General features: G+C 42.8%; 1 protein-coding gene across 2 annotated transcripts in view; it reads left to right on the top strand.

The window, feature by feature from the left end:
• LOC122542245 (casein kinase I) overlaps window positions 1–17,589 on the top strand; it is a 58,027-nt gene extending 40,438 nt beyond the window's left edge. For both annotated transcript variants that reach the window (XM_043679783.2, XM_087978305.1), the window contains 4 exons: window positions 1,570–1,762; window positions 6,274–6,413; window positions 8,982–9,043; window positions 11,809–17,589. In XM_043679783.2, coding sequence (XP_043535718.1) covers window positions 1,570–1,762; window positions 6,274–6,413; window positions 8,982–9,014 — 366 coding nt within the window. In that variant the 3' untranslated portion in view covers window positions 9,015–9,043; window positions 11,809–17,589. The remainder of the gene's footprint in view (window positions 1–1,569; window positions 1,763–6,273; window positions 6,414–8,981; window positions 9,044–11,808) is intronic.
• The last annotated feature ends 243 nt before the right edge of the window (window positions 17,590–17,832 follow it).

Below are 17,832 nucleotides of genomic sequence, written 5' to 3'. Positions count from 1 at the left end.
AGGATTTTATTTCCCCACCTTCTCAAATATTTTCCTTTAAATTACCACCATCAGAGTGTGCTTCCATGTTGCAACATCTCACTTCTCAGACTTTTAGGCGTTTGTTTTGCGTGCAACTCCAATTACTCACCAAGTGAGAAAATAAAATTACATTGCACTGATCGCATCCTTCAGGCGTCTCTGCTTGACCATGTCAGCTGTGGTTTGGGCAGCACACTGGCCTTGGAGATTGAGTTCAAAATCTAGATCCAGAGATCAGATGTACTGAGAGGGTGCAGTACTGTCTGAAGTGCAGCTTTACCTATTAGACTTTAAACTAAACTCCGGTGTGAAGATTGCAAACATTCTCTGTGGAGTCCTGGCCAACTTAACTGACATCGCACTTGCTTTTTTAAAAAAAAAAGGTCTAATCTTGATATTGTAGGACCATGCTGACTGCAATTTGTTGGTGCTGTCAAGTGCCTTGGATGTTCCACAGGTGTGAGGCATTCCACAAGTGCAGCTCTTTCTTTAGCTAAGTTTTTGAAGTACTGCAGTTCACATAAATAAGCAAATGGAAAAACTTTGTCACTTAAGCAGCAAATATATAAACTGCCTGGGTCTCTTTGAACATCAATTCAATGCAGTCCATTTTTTTTCATTTCTCAGGGCATTGATTCTTTGTGATCCAAATGAGGCTAGACTCATTTTCCACCCCAAACAGACCCCCGAGTAGCTCATTCTTGTTAGTCACTGGCAACCAATTTGTGCTGTTTATTTTTAGTTAATCTGGCATGTCATATGTCTGAGTAGTTGCAGCATGAAATTCTTTAGTTCTGCCTCTCCTTATTCAAAGGATTTGTTTTTTAACCTCGTGCCAGTTTATTGCGAAATGGTTTTCCTGTCAAGTATTGCCACCCTGTACACTCCCATCAATTGCCACTCCTGCAGCATAGGAAACATTTTAACTTTGTTTTTTTCCCTGGTCTTGCCTTGCATGCCTTTTTACCCTCCTTTTTTAAATAAGAGTTCCCACTGAACTGTCCAGTTTTAATTCTCCCACTAATGGCTTTAACTCTTCCCCCCCCCCCCCCCCCCCCCCCCCCCCCCCCCCACCTTACACCAGCCACATATTTGACCATAAGTGCATGGTTCCAGGGACCAGATTAGCACAGCCCACAGGATATCTGGTTCTTCCAGGAGCTGGGCCCTGATGTTCGCCGGGCTGAGTGGTGGTGGTTAAACGGAAAGAACTGTGGTATTATCCAGTTCTATTTTGGTGCAGAGGGAATTAATTACTAAAGATCCCAAGATCAGTGTGTACCTGAACAGTCTTGATGTGGAAGGCACTGTGGCCACTGCTTTTGATGAGAGATTTGAGTGAATTGGTTGTTTAAAACCCATCTGCCAAAGCGCTTGACTTGGATTTTGCAGTCAGCTAGAATCACCCCACATTTCCTATTTAGCTATCCCCATTTTATGATACTTTTAATTTCCTTAATCCCTCCTTCCTTCTGACTCGTAACCACCAAACAAATGGTGGAGTTGCTCTGGGATGAGCTTACTGACACCACCTTCCCTGATTTACAGGGTGCTGGGCGGACTCCAGAGGAAAGTGAGCGCGAGCGCAGAGATCACGAACGGGAAGAGCGTGTAGTACAGACCCGCAGTTCGGCAACGAGAGCCCTCCCACCGGGAACGGGGGCTGGGGCAGTGGGTAACCGGTTACGGAACGGACAAGATGCAGTGCTGCCCACTCAGGCGACAAGAGCACAGCAGTCTGGTCAGTGTTCTCTTAATTCACTTCTACAACAATATTACGGGCTGCTTTTTAAAGACGTTATAGGTTTAGATATTCAGACCCTCCCACATAGTTGGTTGAATCATCTGAAAACAGCATAATATAGTTGAAAGCACTATTGCAGTAGATAAGGGGAGGCCATGGCCTGGTGGTATGAAGTTCTGGGGACCTGGGTTCGAATCCTGCCAAGACAGATGGAGGAATTTGAATTCAATAAAAATCTGGAATGCATGGTCTGATGATCATGAATCCATTGCTGATTGACAGGGAAAACCCATCTGGTTCACTAATGTCCTTTTTTAAGGAAGGAAACTGCCACCCTTACCTAGTCGGGCTTACATGTGAGTCCTGACCCACAGCAATGTGTTGACTCTTAACTGCCCTCTGGTAATTTTAAGGATGGACAACAAATTCTGGCCTACCTAGAGGCACCCTCATCCCATGACTGATTTTAAAAACTTCAAGAACATGCATATTAAGAGCAAAGGTTGGCCATTTGACCCCTCACGCCAGTTGTATTTAATCCTGATTGTGGCTTCGGCTTCACTTTCCACCTACTCTATCTCCTTTTGTGCTCTTATTTGTCAAGAATGTATCCTCAAATATTCAGCCCTGCTCCACTGCTCTCTGGGTAACACTTCTCCAGATTCTCAACTTGTTGAGCGGACATTTTTTCTTCACCTCCACCTTAAAGGAAAACACTCTTTTTTGCAAGTGTCATTCAGGGATACTGTTCTAAGGGAGGTACAGTACCACTGGGTTCATCAAAACTCTGATAAGGGCAGGTGATACTATAAGTGATGCAGTGGTTGGTCCTCAATGCGTCATAGAGATAATCAGCACGGAAACAGACCTTTTTGGTCCAATTCGTCCATGCTGACCAGATATTCTAATCTGCTCTAGTCCCATTTGCCAGCCCATATGCCTCCTAAACCATTCCTATTCCTATGTCCATCCAGATGCCTCTTCAATGCTGTAATTGTTCCAGGCTCCTTCACTTCCTCTGGCAGCTCATTCTATACAAGCACCACCCTCTGTGTGAAAACGTTGCCCTTGGGTCCGACAGGTTTAATTAGAAGCACTAGCTTTCAGAATGCTGATCCTTCGCATCACCTGATGAAGGAAAGCTAGTGCTTCCAATTAAATCTGTTGGACTATAACCTGGTGTTCTGTGATTTTAATTTTGTACACCCCAGTCCAACACTGGCATCTCCAAATCATGCCCTTAGGTCCCTTTTATATCTTTCCCCTCTCACCCTAAGCCTATGCCCTCTAGTTCTCAACTCCCCCATCCCTGAGAAAAGACCTTGTCCATTTACCCTATTCATGCCCCTCAGGATTTTATAAGCCTCTATAAGGTCACCCCTCGGCCTCCAACACTCTAGGGAAAACAGCCCCAATCTATCCAGGGGTCTCCTTGTAGCTCAAACCCTCCAATCCTGGTAACATCCTTGTAAATCTTTTCTGAACCCTTTCAAGTTTCACAGCATCCTTCCACATGATTGTAATGTTCAATATTTATCCCCTCAACCACGGTAATTAATTATATCAACATATTGTTCCAGACATCATTCAGTCCTACATATTTTTATATTGCAAACAAAAAATTGATCGGTAAGTAACTGAGCTCATGGTGGACGCTATTTATATTAAGATACTTACTTCATCAAATACACTTGAACAGACCTAAGTATCCATAGCCTTGTAGGCAAAGAAATGCTGATTTCCACTACCTTGTGAGGTAATACTTGAGTTTATTCCTGAATGGCCCAGCTCCAAATTTGAAATAGTGCCTCTATAGTTCTAGATTCCCCACTTTGAGCAAGCATTTTTTTCAGCTGATTTAAATTTTTCCATCATTTTTAAACATTTCAATTGGACAACTCTTTAATCTTCCAAACTCAAGGGAATGCATAAACTGGAGTGGTAATCTGTCCTCCTTATTCATGCAAAGCATACAGATGAAGCACAAAATGAGCAGCACACTATAAATATATTTACTATTAAAGATCAATGAACAAGTGGCAGGATCAATTCTACCAATTTCTCTCAATCCTGAAGATTTCAACTGAGTTAATTCTCCTACAAAGAAAGTCAGTCAAAACTTCCATTACATTCATTTAACATTCCTAATCATTGGGAAAGAGAATCGCTCACTTTTATCTGCAGTAGCCAAAACTATTAGTTGACAAAAGGATTATTCCAAGGGAAACCACACCAAACATTAAGGCAATGTACATTTTAATAATTACAGGGTGAAGAGAAATGCTATGTTGCTCCAGTTTTATTATAGTTATATCGTGTCAGTGTCCACACCACCATTTCTGTTCCACTGATCCAAACCATAAATTGTTTAATAAAGATATCACTACAGTCAGCATAGTCGTTTCCTACAAAGTGCTATAGAATGATGCTGAATATGCAGCTGCATATGAGCACTCTTATAAAAAGACAAAGAAACCACTACTTTTTGCTTTATAATTTATTTTTCTAAACACAAATACATTAACAAACAGCATACAAACAGAGGTATCAGTGATTGAAATGGTGCATGAGCTGCAATAGTACATGGTGCTCAGAGGCAGTTTGAGCCTCAACAATGGAATGATTTCTTCACGCTTAAACTTTTCATTGATTATAAGTTTGTTTTAAACAAGTGCGTGTTTCTAGCTGTCTGAGCAACTTTATCGATATTACAATTTCACTTTTCGGGCTGGCAAGAGATCAGGAAAGCAAATGTGGCCTTTGGAAACTTTGGACTTGGGAAGGCAGCCGATTCCATGTCGATAATGTCTCATGTTCCACTATTAAGGTTACAGAATAACGTATTTCACACAAACTGGCTTCAAAATGAGCAATGGTCTGTTTTTAAAAAAAAAAATACACACCCTAACCTTGGACCAGTGAACAGTGGGTTGTGGCTGCCATGTTTGATGGAAGTTATCAAACAAGTGTACATATGAGGCTTGCGTACTGATGATACAAACCTCTGTCACCTCTCCGGATTCCAAAATACTATTACTTATGAAAACCAAAATTGTAATCCTTTTTAAGCCCATAAAACTGGCAGGCCAAATGAGGAAATACAATAGGTTAGCTAGTCAACAACCAGTTAACATTGGGCCCTGGCACAAAGTCCTCCAACTGCACTTCATTAAGTATGGTTATTTAAAAAAATAAATCAAACGAAGCTTCAGACAAACTTCCAAACATCAAATGTTCAAAGGCACTGCCAAGCATGCTCCATTAGTTCTTTGTCCAGTTGGAAAACAAAAGTAATCAGCAACTCTTGCAACTGAGAGATTGTCGTACTGTAGTAAATCAAAACTGCTTAGTAAACTGGTTCGAAGTGTTCTGTTAAGAAAACGCTATATGTTTGGTGGTGGTAAAATGTTAGAGACAAACAAGCCATGCAGTTCTGTGTGAATAACAAACTGCTGAGGTCGAGAAGAAACCTTACCCACATTTTGATCAAAATCTAAAAGCAAATTTCAGATAACTATCCAAAAAACATTTTGTACATATTGTTAACACCCTTCGTATTTAACTCAATTTCTAAAAACAATTTTGCTTGCCAAAAGGTTTATGCTTCTCTTGTTTTGAGAAGTCAAGAAGCACCACAGTTCTACAAGAGCACAACTTTCAATCGGAGCAATTTTAAACAACACCATGGAGCCTTATCAATGCAAGGGCACTTTTACTGTTTCAATCAAAAGCTGGCTTGACCTAAGATCACTGACTCGAGCAGCATCAGGATAGTAACCATTGGGGTTCAGAGTGATTCAGGCACACAATAACAACAGTTAATGTCATCCAGTTTTAACAACATGGTGAGCCAGTGATTCCAAAAAATGGAAGGTCCCTCAGCTGTTGGTAAAATAGAACTACAGTTGGGAAGCAGCTCTTAATTGAGCTAGGAGTTCCCACTTCTCTATCGGAGAGATCAGTTAGCACTTGCTAAACTATAGCATAAAATGTCTGTAGATTTTATGTACTCGAGGTTGTGTCATTGGGATTAAAAACCTGAGTGCAGCCCTTCTTCTCTTCCTCCCTCATGCTTGCTGTCAGCTCTTACTGGTGTTGAAGGTTCCACTTGTGTGCACGGTCCCCTTAGCTTGTACTTTGAGTGCTTATGAAAAGACCATGTGGTAGATTCTTTTTGATTGCATAGGAAAGGACAGGAAATAGATTTGTTGATCAGGCCATTTAAAGTGAATGTAGAAAGCTTAGTTCTGTGGGGAGTTCTGAAACAGAGCATTTTTGTGTTTTGAAAAGCCACTGTATATAACAACCATGAAGTGGCCTCGAAGCTTTCCTCTTGGCTGTCGGCTCAGTACCACTTCGACCTTGCAGGATCAGCCAAGCTGAACATTCCAGTTAAACAATCTCAATCGTTGTCTGGTTGCAAAACGGGAAACCTTTTTTTTTTTCCCCCTTCCTTATGTGACAAAAGATAGTTTAACAAAGTGCTTTTCTCTTCCTGTTGGTTGCAGCCAATACTTCGCCGAGACCAATCTCTCGGGCTGAGAGAGAGCGCAAAGTGAGCATGAGGTTACATCGAGGCGCTCCCGCTAACGTTTCTTCCTCTGATCTCACAGCACGGCAAGATGCTTCACGGATTTCAGCATCACAGGTAAGTGGGGTTGTCACTGTCCTTCATCTGTGTGTAATTCCCCCAGCCCCCTCTCCTGGCTTCTGTTTTTAATTGACTTTGCTGGATGGGAGGTGGAGTTTGGGAAAATTTTGAGAAATACACCGATTCAATATCAGTGTCCCATCTTGAGTCTAGCACTTCCATCTGAGCCTATTGGAAGTACAGGCATTAGGGTATTATAGTTCTTTTACTGGGCAGGAGGCCTGGCTAAATGTAAAAGGGAATTTGATTTCCACCACAATTTGATTTGAATTGTTTATATCACTTTTTTTTAAAACGTCTGAAAAACTAACCAAGCTAGTAGCTTAATGTGACAAAATCCCAACTTTTGTACGTTCATTTTCTTTAATAGGAAGCGTGCTATGCATGCACAATTAATCTTCCAGTCTCATGCTGACTAAAGCACCAAACATGTCACCACAGCAGCTAGCGATAAGACAATTAATATTGACCTATCTGATCTTTGTGCCTCGAAAGCTAGTTCAAGGTCTGAGTAGTATTAGAAGGAAGTCCTTGTAATACCCCTGCCTCTGAGCCAGAGGGTCCAGGTTCATGTCCCACTCTGGGACTTGATGAACAAGGAAGACACATTCAATAAGTGGCCAAACAAGCTGAGTGTTGACCTTCAAATCCTTCCCATACGCGACAGTGACAGGCCTTTAAGAGTGGGAGACGTTCCTCGTCACCCACGAGATGAAAAGATCTACCATCCCTACCCATTGCTCCAAACTACACCAACCAGCTTAAAAGGTGCATGTTGATTGAGTGAACTGTAACAGCACTGTCAGAGAATCTGGGACTCTGGAGCTACCAAAAAGCTGTGTTGCAATTTTTATTGTTTTATAAAGGGTTGGCTATGTTGCTCTCATCATTAGTGTTGTTGACTTCCTCTGGACTCTGGTGTCATTTGGTGACTATGCTAATGGTTATCTCAGTTGGCTGGTTTGTGTTGCAGTGATGCCAACAGCACCAGTTCAGTTCCCACACTACTGTAGTGACCGTGAAGGCCCTGCCTTCTCTACCCTGCCTGAAGTGTGGTTTGTCTCTAGGTAAGCCACCACCAGACGTCTCTGTCTCCTTATTAAGAGAGCAGCTGTGTGGTCCTCTGGCATTCTAGTAACTTTACTAAGAGGTGACGGTGAGTGCTGGTGCCAATGAGTAAGTGGCCATCGCGGCTTGATCCTGTCCAGCAAGGAATAGCCACATTAACTCCTTGAAAAACCTTCGCCCGAGTGTATGGCTAATTGTAGCAGATCCATTGTTCTGGCCAAGTGAAAATGGTCCTATTCTGGAAACAAAATTAAGATCTGTCAAGGAGTCAGTTAAGGGGCAGAGTTTTTTAATAGCAGCAGCAAATACTTGCAAGTACTTGAGTCAGACAGCATCTGTGCAGAGGGCAGGAACTGTTAATGTTCTAGGTTAGTCACCTTTTTGTAACAACTAATAAGAGACATCAAGCCTTAACTCTTTCTCTCTGCAGATGCTGAATGTTTCCAGAATTTTATTTTCATTTCCAGCATCTGTAGTAACTGTGCTTCTGTTGCAATTTCATCCCCTTCAGGTGTGCACAAGTGTATTTTGTTTTGTAGTACGGAACATAATGTGAGTTAACCAGATGCCTAGATCTGTTTCATAACTATGTACATATTGTCAATGCCTGTGCGCTGAGACCTGGGTAGTCAATTGAAGTGCTACAGCTCTTTGCCGCCCTCTATTGGCCCATCCTAGAGTTGCTGTAATAAAAAGGCTGAAATTGTATCGCTGGACAACCTGACTGCTTTAACTCGGTATTGAATTGGATTGGGATGTGTGTATCCATTATTGCACATTTACACACATTGGCACATATGAGTACACAACTCCACTTTTTTCATTTCAAACTCTTGTTCTCCAGATGGAAAGTGTGCGCATTTTTATTGATGTTTGCGTGATCTCTGCTGCATGATGATCCGGTGAATACTGATGGATTGACGTCCCTCTATGACCAATTCCTTGGTCTCTGTGGCTACCATCTTGCAGCTGAAAGAGATTCCTTCCTTGATCAAAATCCAATAGCCCCATTGTTTCTAGTACAGTTCCTCAGGCAGTAAGAACTCGGCTTGCCTTCCTGTTCCTTCCCCCAACCAGGAAGTCAGTGATGGCCACTCCAAGTTCCGATGTTTATCTGCCCTAGATGTCACCAGAACTGGGCATTAAAATGTGACCCCTTTAACTCTTCATTTTCTGATGCCTTGTGTTGCTGGGGAGGGGAGGTATTCAGATATAAGTCACCGAGTAGAGAATGCAAAGTGACCTCAGTATCAAGTGGGCAGGATTCCAAACCTGTAGGTGAAGGTGGCAGCACTAAGCAATTGGGGGTGGGGAAAGGGGAGGAGGGGGTCACCTGGCTAGCACCAGTATGAGAGCAATGTTTTGTCACTCACTGATGAATTGACAGGCGATGCAAATTCCTGTTTATTGTTCGCTTCTCCATGGTCAGAGCTTTTATATTCCTTTTTCAAGAGGGTTGTTATTATTACACTCATGATCTGTTTACTTTCTTTACAGACCAGCATGCCCTTTGAACATCTGGCAAAGTGACTAGTGTCCCTCGACCAGCAGGTAGTTTGGTGAGTGGCCATAACCTACCCTGTTAAGTTTATTTTTTTTCTTTTTTGTGTGGAATGAGTGTCCCTGGCAAGGTTGGTCCTTGTCCATCCCTTGTTGCCCATCACCTGGTTGGTTCTGCAGTCTGAGTGCAGTCACAAGTCACTGCTGAGACCAGACCAGGTAAGTACAGATTTCCTTGCCTTAAAGGGCATTAGTGAAGCAGGTGGATTTTCACAGCAATCGGCAGTGGTAACAATGTGACCATCCAGCTTTTTAATTCCAGCTATTTATTGAACTCCAAGTTTCATCGCGTGCCCTGGGAGGAGTCAAACTCATTCCCAAAAAATCAGCTTGGATTCTGGATTATTGGTTGAATAACATTACCACTCCATTACTGCCTTCCCTACCTATACTGTGTCTCTGTCCAAGTTACGTAAGGAGTTTCCATCATTTAGTTTAAAGAAACTTGTGCTGATGGCTTAACTTGGTATAGTATCAAATAATGAGCAGATTTTACGGGGAAGCTAGAGAAGTATATGGGTGAAAGAAATCGAAGATTGAGAATATGGTAAGACTAAATGGAGTTGGAGGTTTTTTTTGGAGCAGTTTGACAGAAAGATCTGTGCTGTGACCTCTTGGGGACAAATTGCATATTTTCAAGTTTATATTTGGTGTTGCACTGAAAATCCTAAGGTACAACATATTGGAGGTTTTTGTCCACCGCACTGATAACTGCTGTTAGTAAGCTATTCACGTTGGAAGGTTTCGGATTTAATCTTTTGTCCTGCACCAAAGGAGCCTGGTACACTTGGATAATTTAAAAGACATCTGGATGGGTATATGAATACGAAGGGTTTAGAGGGATCTGGGCCAAATGGGACTGATTTAATTTAGGTATCTGGTTGGCATAGACAAATTGAACAAGGGTCTGTTTCAGTGCTGTACATCTGACTCTCCTGATATGTAACTGCAAGTACTTGTTCCTTGCTATCTGATGTCCAATTCCAGATGTGGTTAGGACTTCCTTTTAGCAATGCAGACCCTTCAGCCTCTTGATCTGTGACCTAATTCCATCTTTGACTCATATTCCTTCATATCTTTGATTAAGAGGAACTTGCCAAACTTCAGTTTAAAATGAGCAATAAATGTAGCATCTTTTCCTAGTGAGTTTTGAGAAGACCTGTAGTTCAGATTGACGTTCTGGATGTAGGTTTGCTCGCTGAGCTAGAACGTTCATTTTCAGATGTTTCATCACCATGCTGGGTAACATCTTCAGTGAGCCTCCAGACGAAGCACTGCTGAGGGTTACCCACACATATAAATAGAAAGCAGGAATAGAAAGCTGATGATTCCTGCTTTCTATTTATATGTGTGGGTAACCCTCAGCAGTGCTTCGTCTGGAGGCTCACTGAAGATGTTACCTGGTATGGTGATGAAATGATGGAAATGAACCTTCCAGCTCAGTGAGCAAGCCTACATCCAGAACATCAGTTGCCGTTTGCTGGAGAGATTTCAGACAATCTTTGTATTGGTTATATTTTGAGAAGGTTTGCTAAGTGCAAGTTATTTAAAGTGCATTGACCCATTAGCTTGGAAGTTCCTCTTCCCCCTTTAAGCTTTAGCAGGTATATATCATCTCAAATATTATGGTGTATTGTGTTAAATTCTAATGTTTACAGGCTGTATATAATCTGAACTTCCTTCTTGCCTCTTCACTTGGAAGTGTGGGTTTCTTGCTGAAATATTATTTTTAGTGAGTGTTGACTGTTGCACTTACCATATGACCAAGACTGGGGAGGGGGTTTAGAGTGAACTAATCTTCTAAGTCTTTGCTTGAGATTAAGGCTACCTTTGCTGCTCTATTACTGCTTGCCAAAGAAAGCACTGGTACAGCTGCTCCCATCTCCATTGATGTTCTGTCTCATGTGGTCTCTCATGCCAACTGTCAGTGAAGGGCTGTGTAGGGAATTGCAGGGAAAGGACTCTTCAGCATGAGGTAGTGGTTACACCCAAGTTCTTCTTTGAGCACTGAAGCCTCCAGGACTGGAAGTGGAGACATGATCCTCCCCTACACCTCCATTAGTGGTTGCCAGGCCCTGATTAGTTTTTAGGCAAAAGTGAGGACTGCAGATGCTGGAGATCAGAGTCTTGATTAGAGTGGTGCTGGGAAAGCGCAGCAGGTCAGGCAGCATCCGAGGAGCAGGAAAATCGATGTTTCGGGCAAGAAGGGCTTTTGTCTGAAACGTCGCTTCTTTAAAAAATTTTTATAAATTTTTTTTAACCCCTGTTCCTTGGATGCTGCCTGACCTGCTGTGCTTTTCCAGCACCACTCTAATCTAGCCCTTGATTAGTTTTTGTTTTTCCACTTACTAGCATCACTAAAGTATACCAGCCATTTACAGAGGGCTTTAGCTCCCTGAGTGACCTCGCAGTGATAATGCAGAACTAGTGCTTGCTGGGTGTAACTCTGTTCACACTCTGCTAATTGAGAAGGAGTCAAGAGCTAGGCAGAAGACCATAAAATAGCTGTGTGAATGTTGGATATGGGGAGTAGAATTTATGGAATGGTCTTTCAATGTGACGATAAGATTAGAGACTATATCTGCGAATGATGTTAACGCTGTGTTTCTCTGCAGCTGCTGCCTGACCTGAATTTTTTTTTTTCCAGCCTTACTTTATTTTGTTCTTATCCCAGATGACAGAGGTTTGAATGATGCTTTTGGGGGTGCGCTTTGATCGGGATGGTGTTTGAATAACACTGAACTTGCTTTCTCCTGCCATCCAGATTCCTTCGCTGACTTCTGCCAATGACGGAGCGACTTCTCCAACATTGACCACTGCGATGGAGCCTTCAGGGAGGATATCAGAACAGGGCTCGTATTCACCCACTCTTTTATTTGTGCGAGAATAGAGGACGAAACTCCTCCGTCTCAGTCTGAGCACGCTTTCAGTGATCTTGTGTCAATCACCTCAGATTTATTATATACTTTTTCCCCCCCCAACTCCCCGTTTGCTTGGAAGTTTTCTTTTCTTTTGGAAGAAAACCCAGATTTAACTTCTCCTCTGTTCTGGAAAGAAGTTCTGCCTCCCACCCTCCAAACAGTCAACGCCTTTGAGCTTCCCACCTGTCAGTTATAAATAAGCTGCCTATCTATTTCTTCCCCAAAATACTCCTTTCAAACACCGCCCTCCCTCCCCTTCTGAGTGTGTGTTCACCTCCTGCGGTACAGTTAATGGTAGGAGGTGAAGGAAAGAGAAAACAAATCATTTTTATTTTTTGAAAAAATGATGTTGACTAGCTCCTTTCTGGACACACAGTAGCCTTTGTGCTGGTGATGCCAAGTCTGGTCATTTTCATACACTTAACACCCCCCCCCCCCCCCCCCCCCCCCCCCAAACCACATCCATTTAGCGACCTATCCCAGAAGCAGCTTAGCCATCAATGCCTCGTACTGCAATTGTGGGCCACTGTGGTCAAAGCGGTGATGAAATTGTTCCTTTCAGATAACCGCATTGGGATTCATGTATATAAAGGATTTGTTTTCAGCCATCTAACCCTCCTGTGTTCAAGAAAAAAAATTTCAATCTCCTTTTTTCCATAATCCTGTAATACAGAAATTAATATCATTTAGTCTTTTATCTGTATGCAAGGTGACTAGACCTTTGCATTTTAAACTCTTGCATATATTTTTTTAAAAAAGCAGTCTGATTTTCTTTTTTAAAAAAGCACTATTCCTGTGAAGGGATTGGGGGAAATCTCTCAGCAAACACTCATTAAAGAGTGAGAGTCCAATCACATCTGCTTGTCCTCTTGTGTCAACTATATATATTTTATATATATGTGTGTGTATGTATTATAGTATATATAGTGTTGACAAAACCAGTGGCATGGAACCGCCTTGGCTGCTAATTTCTGAAGAATGTATATATTTATTTTGTCGGGTTTTTTTAAGCTTTATAGTGTTCCGTTTGTCGTGTTTCCTTTTAAAAAGGAAGGTAAATTTTCAGGGGTGGGGCTGGGTGTGCAGGAAAATCTGGATGAGGGTATTTTAATCCAGGTATAACATTTCAGTGCCACATTCCTGTTTGCCAACCCCACCTATTGATCTACGCAGGTTTTAAGGATGGCAAACTGGCACTCTATATTAATGTTTATTAATGTTTTTTTTTAGTAAATCGTGAATTTGATTTTTTTTTTCCTCTCAAACATCATGGTCATTTCCTCTGACTGCTTCTCTCTGCTGGTGTTGGGTGGATGTGGGGTCTCTACTTGGCTACGTAAAGGGAGTATCTGAGTGCTTCTGAACTGCACAAAATCTGAAAGACTGCTTTGTAGTGAGAGAAATTTTAAATAGAACTCCCTTTTGTTTTTAGATGTCAGATAGCTAATCCCCCCCACCACTGGTAACCCAGCAGCTCTAAGGACCATTCTCCTATCCCTCAAAACCAGGTACAAGCAAACGGTGGCACCATTCGGGGGTATTTGTTAAAGGAAAATGGAAGGGAAGACTGCAGCAGGGCACTGTCAAGCTCTTAAGGCTAATTATCTAAGTTTGCGGTAATACTTTGGTCTGTTAATGCAGTGTTAGCTGCTTGGATTCCTTTCACTGCTCCAGATTGGTTCCAAATGGTCAGACCCTGATCTAAGGGTGGACTGCTCCCCAGATCCCATGCTTGTTAATATTCAGCAGTATTGCCTCATTCTTTTCCCACATTGTGCAACCGTGCTTTATAAGCCACTTTTCGCTGATCAGAAATACTGTGTTGAAGCTTATGAATATTTTTGTGGGAGGGAGTGGATAGTATAGGGGTGGGTGCCAGTGGGGAGGAAGCACTTGCCAGCATACCTGCCAAAGCATCAGCCCGTCGAACCTTTCTGGTGAGATAGTGCAGAGATGACTGCTTCGAGCAAGATCCTAAGTGGTCAGAGGAAAGAAATCATTGTGCTGAATTATTTGTCGGCTTTAGCGTGTTGATGTGTTTACAATTTTTTTATTTTAACTTTATAACTAGACCCAGGCAATTGCTAAAGGGGATGTTTCCGATGCAGGTGTAAATGTGTGAATAACTATTGTGTATGTGTGCACTGTGCGTGTGTCTTTTTCCTAAAGGTGTTCAGTGAAATTCTTGCAAATTCAGCAGCCAGAAACGCGAAGGGAAGCTCAGCCAAACCTCTAGGCTCCCTTGGGACTTTATGCCCAGTTGAGTAAGGCTCGAGATACGCTTTTTTTTTTGTTCCCAAGCACCAAGAGATGTGGGAGGTGGGATATGTGCCTCAAATGTTGTCTTTCAAAAGATGTTCCTGTGGACATAGATTGGTGCTACTACCTCTTGTATCAAGGAATTGGTAAGATTTCCAGAACCCCTTCCAAATTATTGGTGTATCCATGATCCCACAGAATGGGGTAAAAAGGGAGGAGATTGATCTGAGGAAATGGGTCAGACATTTTGAATATAAGCGAAGTAAAATGTGACCCTTCCCTAGTTTGCAAATCAATTGCACACCTGCTTAAGTTTTGACAGACCTCTTCTAGGCATGGGCAACGACTGTGACAGGGGACCTATCTTAGGAATTTACTCTGAACGTAGCACTAGAATTCAGTTCCCTCATGTAGTGACCTCTTCTGAAAGGGGAGGTGGGGAAGAACAACAGAGCTAAAGACATTTTCTTTTTTTTATTCTTCCACCAACTCCCAAGAAATCTTTTTCCAGTGTCGACATTTATTGGACTTTATACAAACCTGGGACGGAGGGTTTCTTTCTTCCCCAACCCCTCTTGGAATGTCGGGGGATGTTGCTTCAGAGTATGGGAGTCAGGGGTGTCTGCCCATTGTGTATCAGGAACTGGTGTCTGAAACATTGGAGCCAAACATGGGTGGGTCCATTTGTAATGCTTATCAGTTTGGAAGCAGCAAATAATTTATTGCCCCCTCCAAGGTACCTCCCTTCAGAATTCGCACTCATTAGTTGACACCTGGTAACATTTTATCCCACAGTGAAAGTATAGAATAGCATTTCATTTTTTCCTCCTGTACTATAAACTTGAATATCACCTTTTTTTTTGAGATATTAACTGTGCACCAATGCTAACATGCCCTTTGACTCTTTCGGTTTTATATTTAATACACACGATTCTTAAGTTATTTTCCCATGGATTTTTTTAACATTGGTATTTCATAAATAACTTTTGAGATTTTTTTGTATTTGTGTAAATAGCAAGTTTTTTTGATTGTAAAGTGAAAACTGTTGCTTTAGTACTGACGTCGAACAGTGTAACATAGTTTTAATTTGTGCAAAAAGAAGGGGTGGATAATCGGGGAGGGCAGTGTCAAACAGTCAGCATATCCTTTCGTAAATAATGTGGACTATAAACTAGGTTGTCCATCTGAATGGTGTCCCTTCGCTAAGAAGGGTGGTGTTTTAATCCAAACCAGGACTTTGGGTGAAGTTCTCTCCCTACAGAATGACTGACTGGATAATGCTGTGTTTTTATGCTGTTTTGCATTTTAAAACTCTGCTGTCTTTTTTTTTTGTTTTTCATTTTGAATACTGTATCTAAATACAGCCTGGAGATGGAGGTTCCAGGTCTGAAATTTTAAATGGAGCTTTTTGTCAGCTATGAGCAGTCATTCCTGTCGCTTAACTGCTTGACACTAAAAGGAGGAAGACCAGTCCTTATTTAATGGTTGCCGGAAGTTTGAGAACAAAACAAAGTCGCATTGAAAAGCAGACCTCGTTTTTTCAAAGTGGCGGCTGCTGCTGTCTTACTGTTCAATATTGCTGAGGATTGGCACCACGCACGGTGTCATTCATGTATTGGGTGCCAGCATATGTCCAGTCGAACATAATTGCAAAACATGCCCCCTCTCCTGTTGTATATTGTATTTATTGCACACTATCTTATGAATGTATGTGCGTGTGTGTTTTATTTTGGCTATTGACAAGATTTGGGAGGGAAGGGGCTATTTTGGCAATTAGTGGCCTTAGACTTCTAGCTCAGTTCAGTTGCTTTCACTCCAGTTTCAGTCCGTATGAAGAATGTGGTGGTTGTTGCTTTTGTCTGACCTGATCCGAGGAGGCAACACAGCATAACCTTATGGGTTTCAGCTCCAGAAACCCATCAGTGATTTTTTTTTTAAAATGAAGAAATCCTTGACGTGTTTACATGATACTGACTGCTATTGGCGGTGAGACGAACACATTTTGTGTGTGGGGGGGTGGGTTGGTAGAGGAGGTAAATGTTTTCAATAAAATAAGAAGTGGGGATCTCTCGTAACTTGACCGTTGTGTTGCCGCTGATAATGTCTAGGTTTCTCTGTCTGTGTTATTTGGGGATTGTGGCTCTCTCTCTCTCGATGCTCGCTCGCTCTCGCTCTCTCTCGATGCTCGCTCGCTCTCGCTCTCTCTCGATGCTCGCTCGCTCTCGCTCTCTCTCGGTGCTCGCTCTCTCTCTCTCTCTCGATGCTCGCTCTCTCTCTCGATGCTCGCTCTCTCTCTCTCTCGATGCTCGCTCTCTCTCTCTCTCGATGCTCGCTCTCTCTCTCTCTCGATGCTCGCTCTCTCTCTCTCTCGATGCTCGCTCTCTCTCTCTCTCGATGCTCGCTCTCTCTCTCTCTCGATGCTCTCTCTCTCTCTCGATGCTCTCTCTCTCTCTCGATGCTCGCTCTCTCTCTCGATGCTCGCTCTCTCTCGATGCTCGCTCTCTCTCGATGCTCGCTCTCTCTCGATGCTCGCTCTCTCTCGATGCGCTCGCTCTCTCTCGATGCGCTCGCTCTCTCTCGATGCGCTCGCTCTCTCTCGATGCGCTCGCTCTCTCTCGATGCGCTCGCTCTCTCTCGATGCGCTCGCTCTCTCTCGATGCGCTCGCTCTCTCTCGATGCGCTCGCTCTCTCTCGATGCGCTCGCTCTCTCTCGATGCGCTCGCTCTCTCTCGATGCGCTCGCTCTCTCTCGATGCGCTCGCTCTCTCTCGATGCGCTCGCTCTCTCTCGATGCGCTCGCTCTCTCTCGATGCGCTCGCTCTCTCTCGATGCGCTCGCTCTCTCTCGATGCGCTCGCTCTCTCTCGATGCGCTCGCTCTCTCTCGATGCGCTCGCTCTCTCTCGATGCGCTCGCTCTCTCTCGATGCGCTCGCTCTCTCTCGATGCGCTCGCTCTCTCTCGATGCGCTCGCTCTCTCTCGATGCGCTCGCTCTCTCTCGATGCGCTCGCTCTCTCTCGATGCGCTCGCTCTCTCTCGATGCGCTCGCTCTCTCTCGATGCGCTCGCTCTCTCGCTCTCTATGCTCTCTCTCTCTCTCTCTCTCTCTCTCTCTCTCTCTCTCTCTCTCTCTCTCGAGGAAACCCATCTAAATGTGAAATTTGGCTGAAATGTTTAAATGCTTTGAACTGCCCTCCCCACTGCCCCTTTTTCTAAAAAAAAAGTGCTCTCTGACTTATTCCATATCAATGTCTAATGTACAGTTCTCTATTCCTGACACTATTTAACGTTATTTACAATGCAATTTAATATGGTTGTTATTTGTGTACATTTTAAAACTTATAAATAAAAGGGAGAGGAAAAACACAACTGCTGTCTTGTCTGGCTGATTGTTTGTTTGCTCAATTAAAGTTCCAGATTGTCCCCAATACAGGATTAGTTATCTGGGCTTAATTCTGGATTTTGTGATCCAGAAGGAACTGTTTTAACACTTATAAATGTAGGGTCTCCCAACCTTTTTGTACCATGACCCCATTTCAAAACTGGAAACTTATGATCTCTTGGTGGAGATGTGATTTAAATTCTGACTAGTATCATAAAGATCTAGTAACC

Source organism: Chiloscyllium plagiosum, unplaced genomic scaffold (genome assembly GCF_037043375.1).
Source record: "Chiloscyllium plagiosum isolate Xiang-an unplaced genomic scaffold, Cpla_swu_hap1 HiC_scaffold_33, whole genome shotgun sequence".
NCBI classification, from domain to species: Eukaryota; Metazoa; Chordata; class Chondrichthyes; order Orectolobiformes; family Hemiscylliidae; genus Chiloscyllium; species Chiloscyllium plagiosum.
The sequence above is the reverse complement of the archived record's forward strand: the minus strand, read 5'-3'. Positions and strand labels throughout refer to the sequence as shown.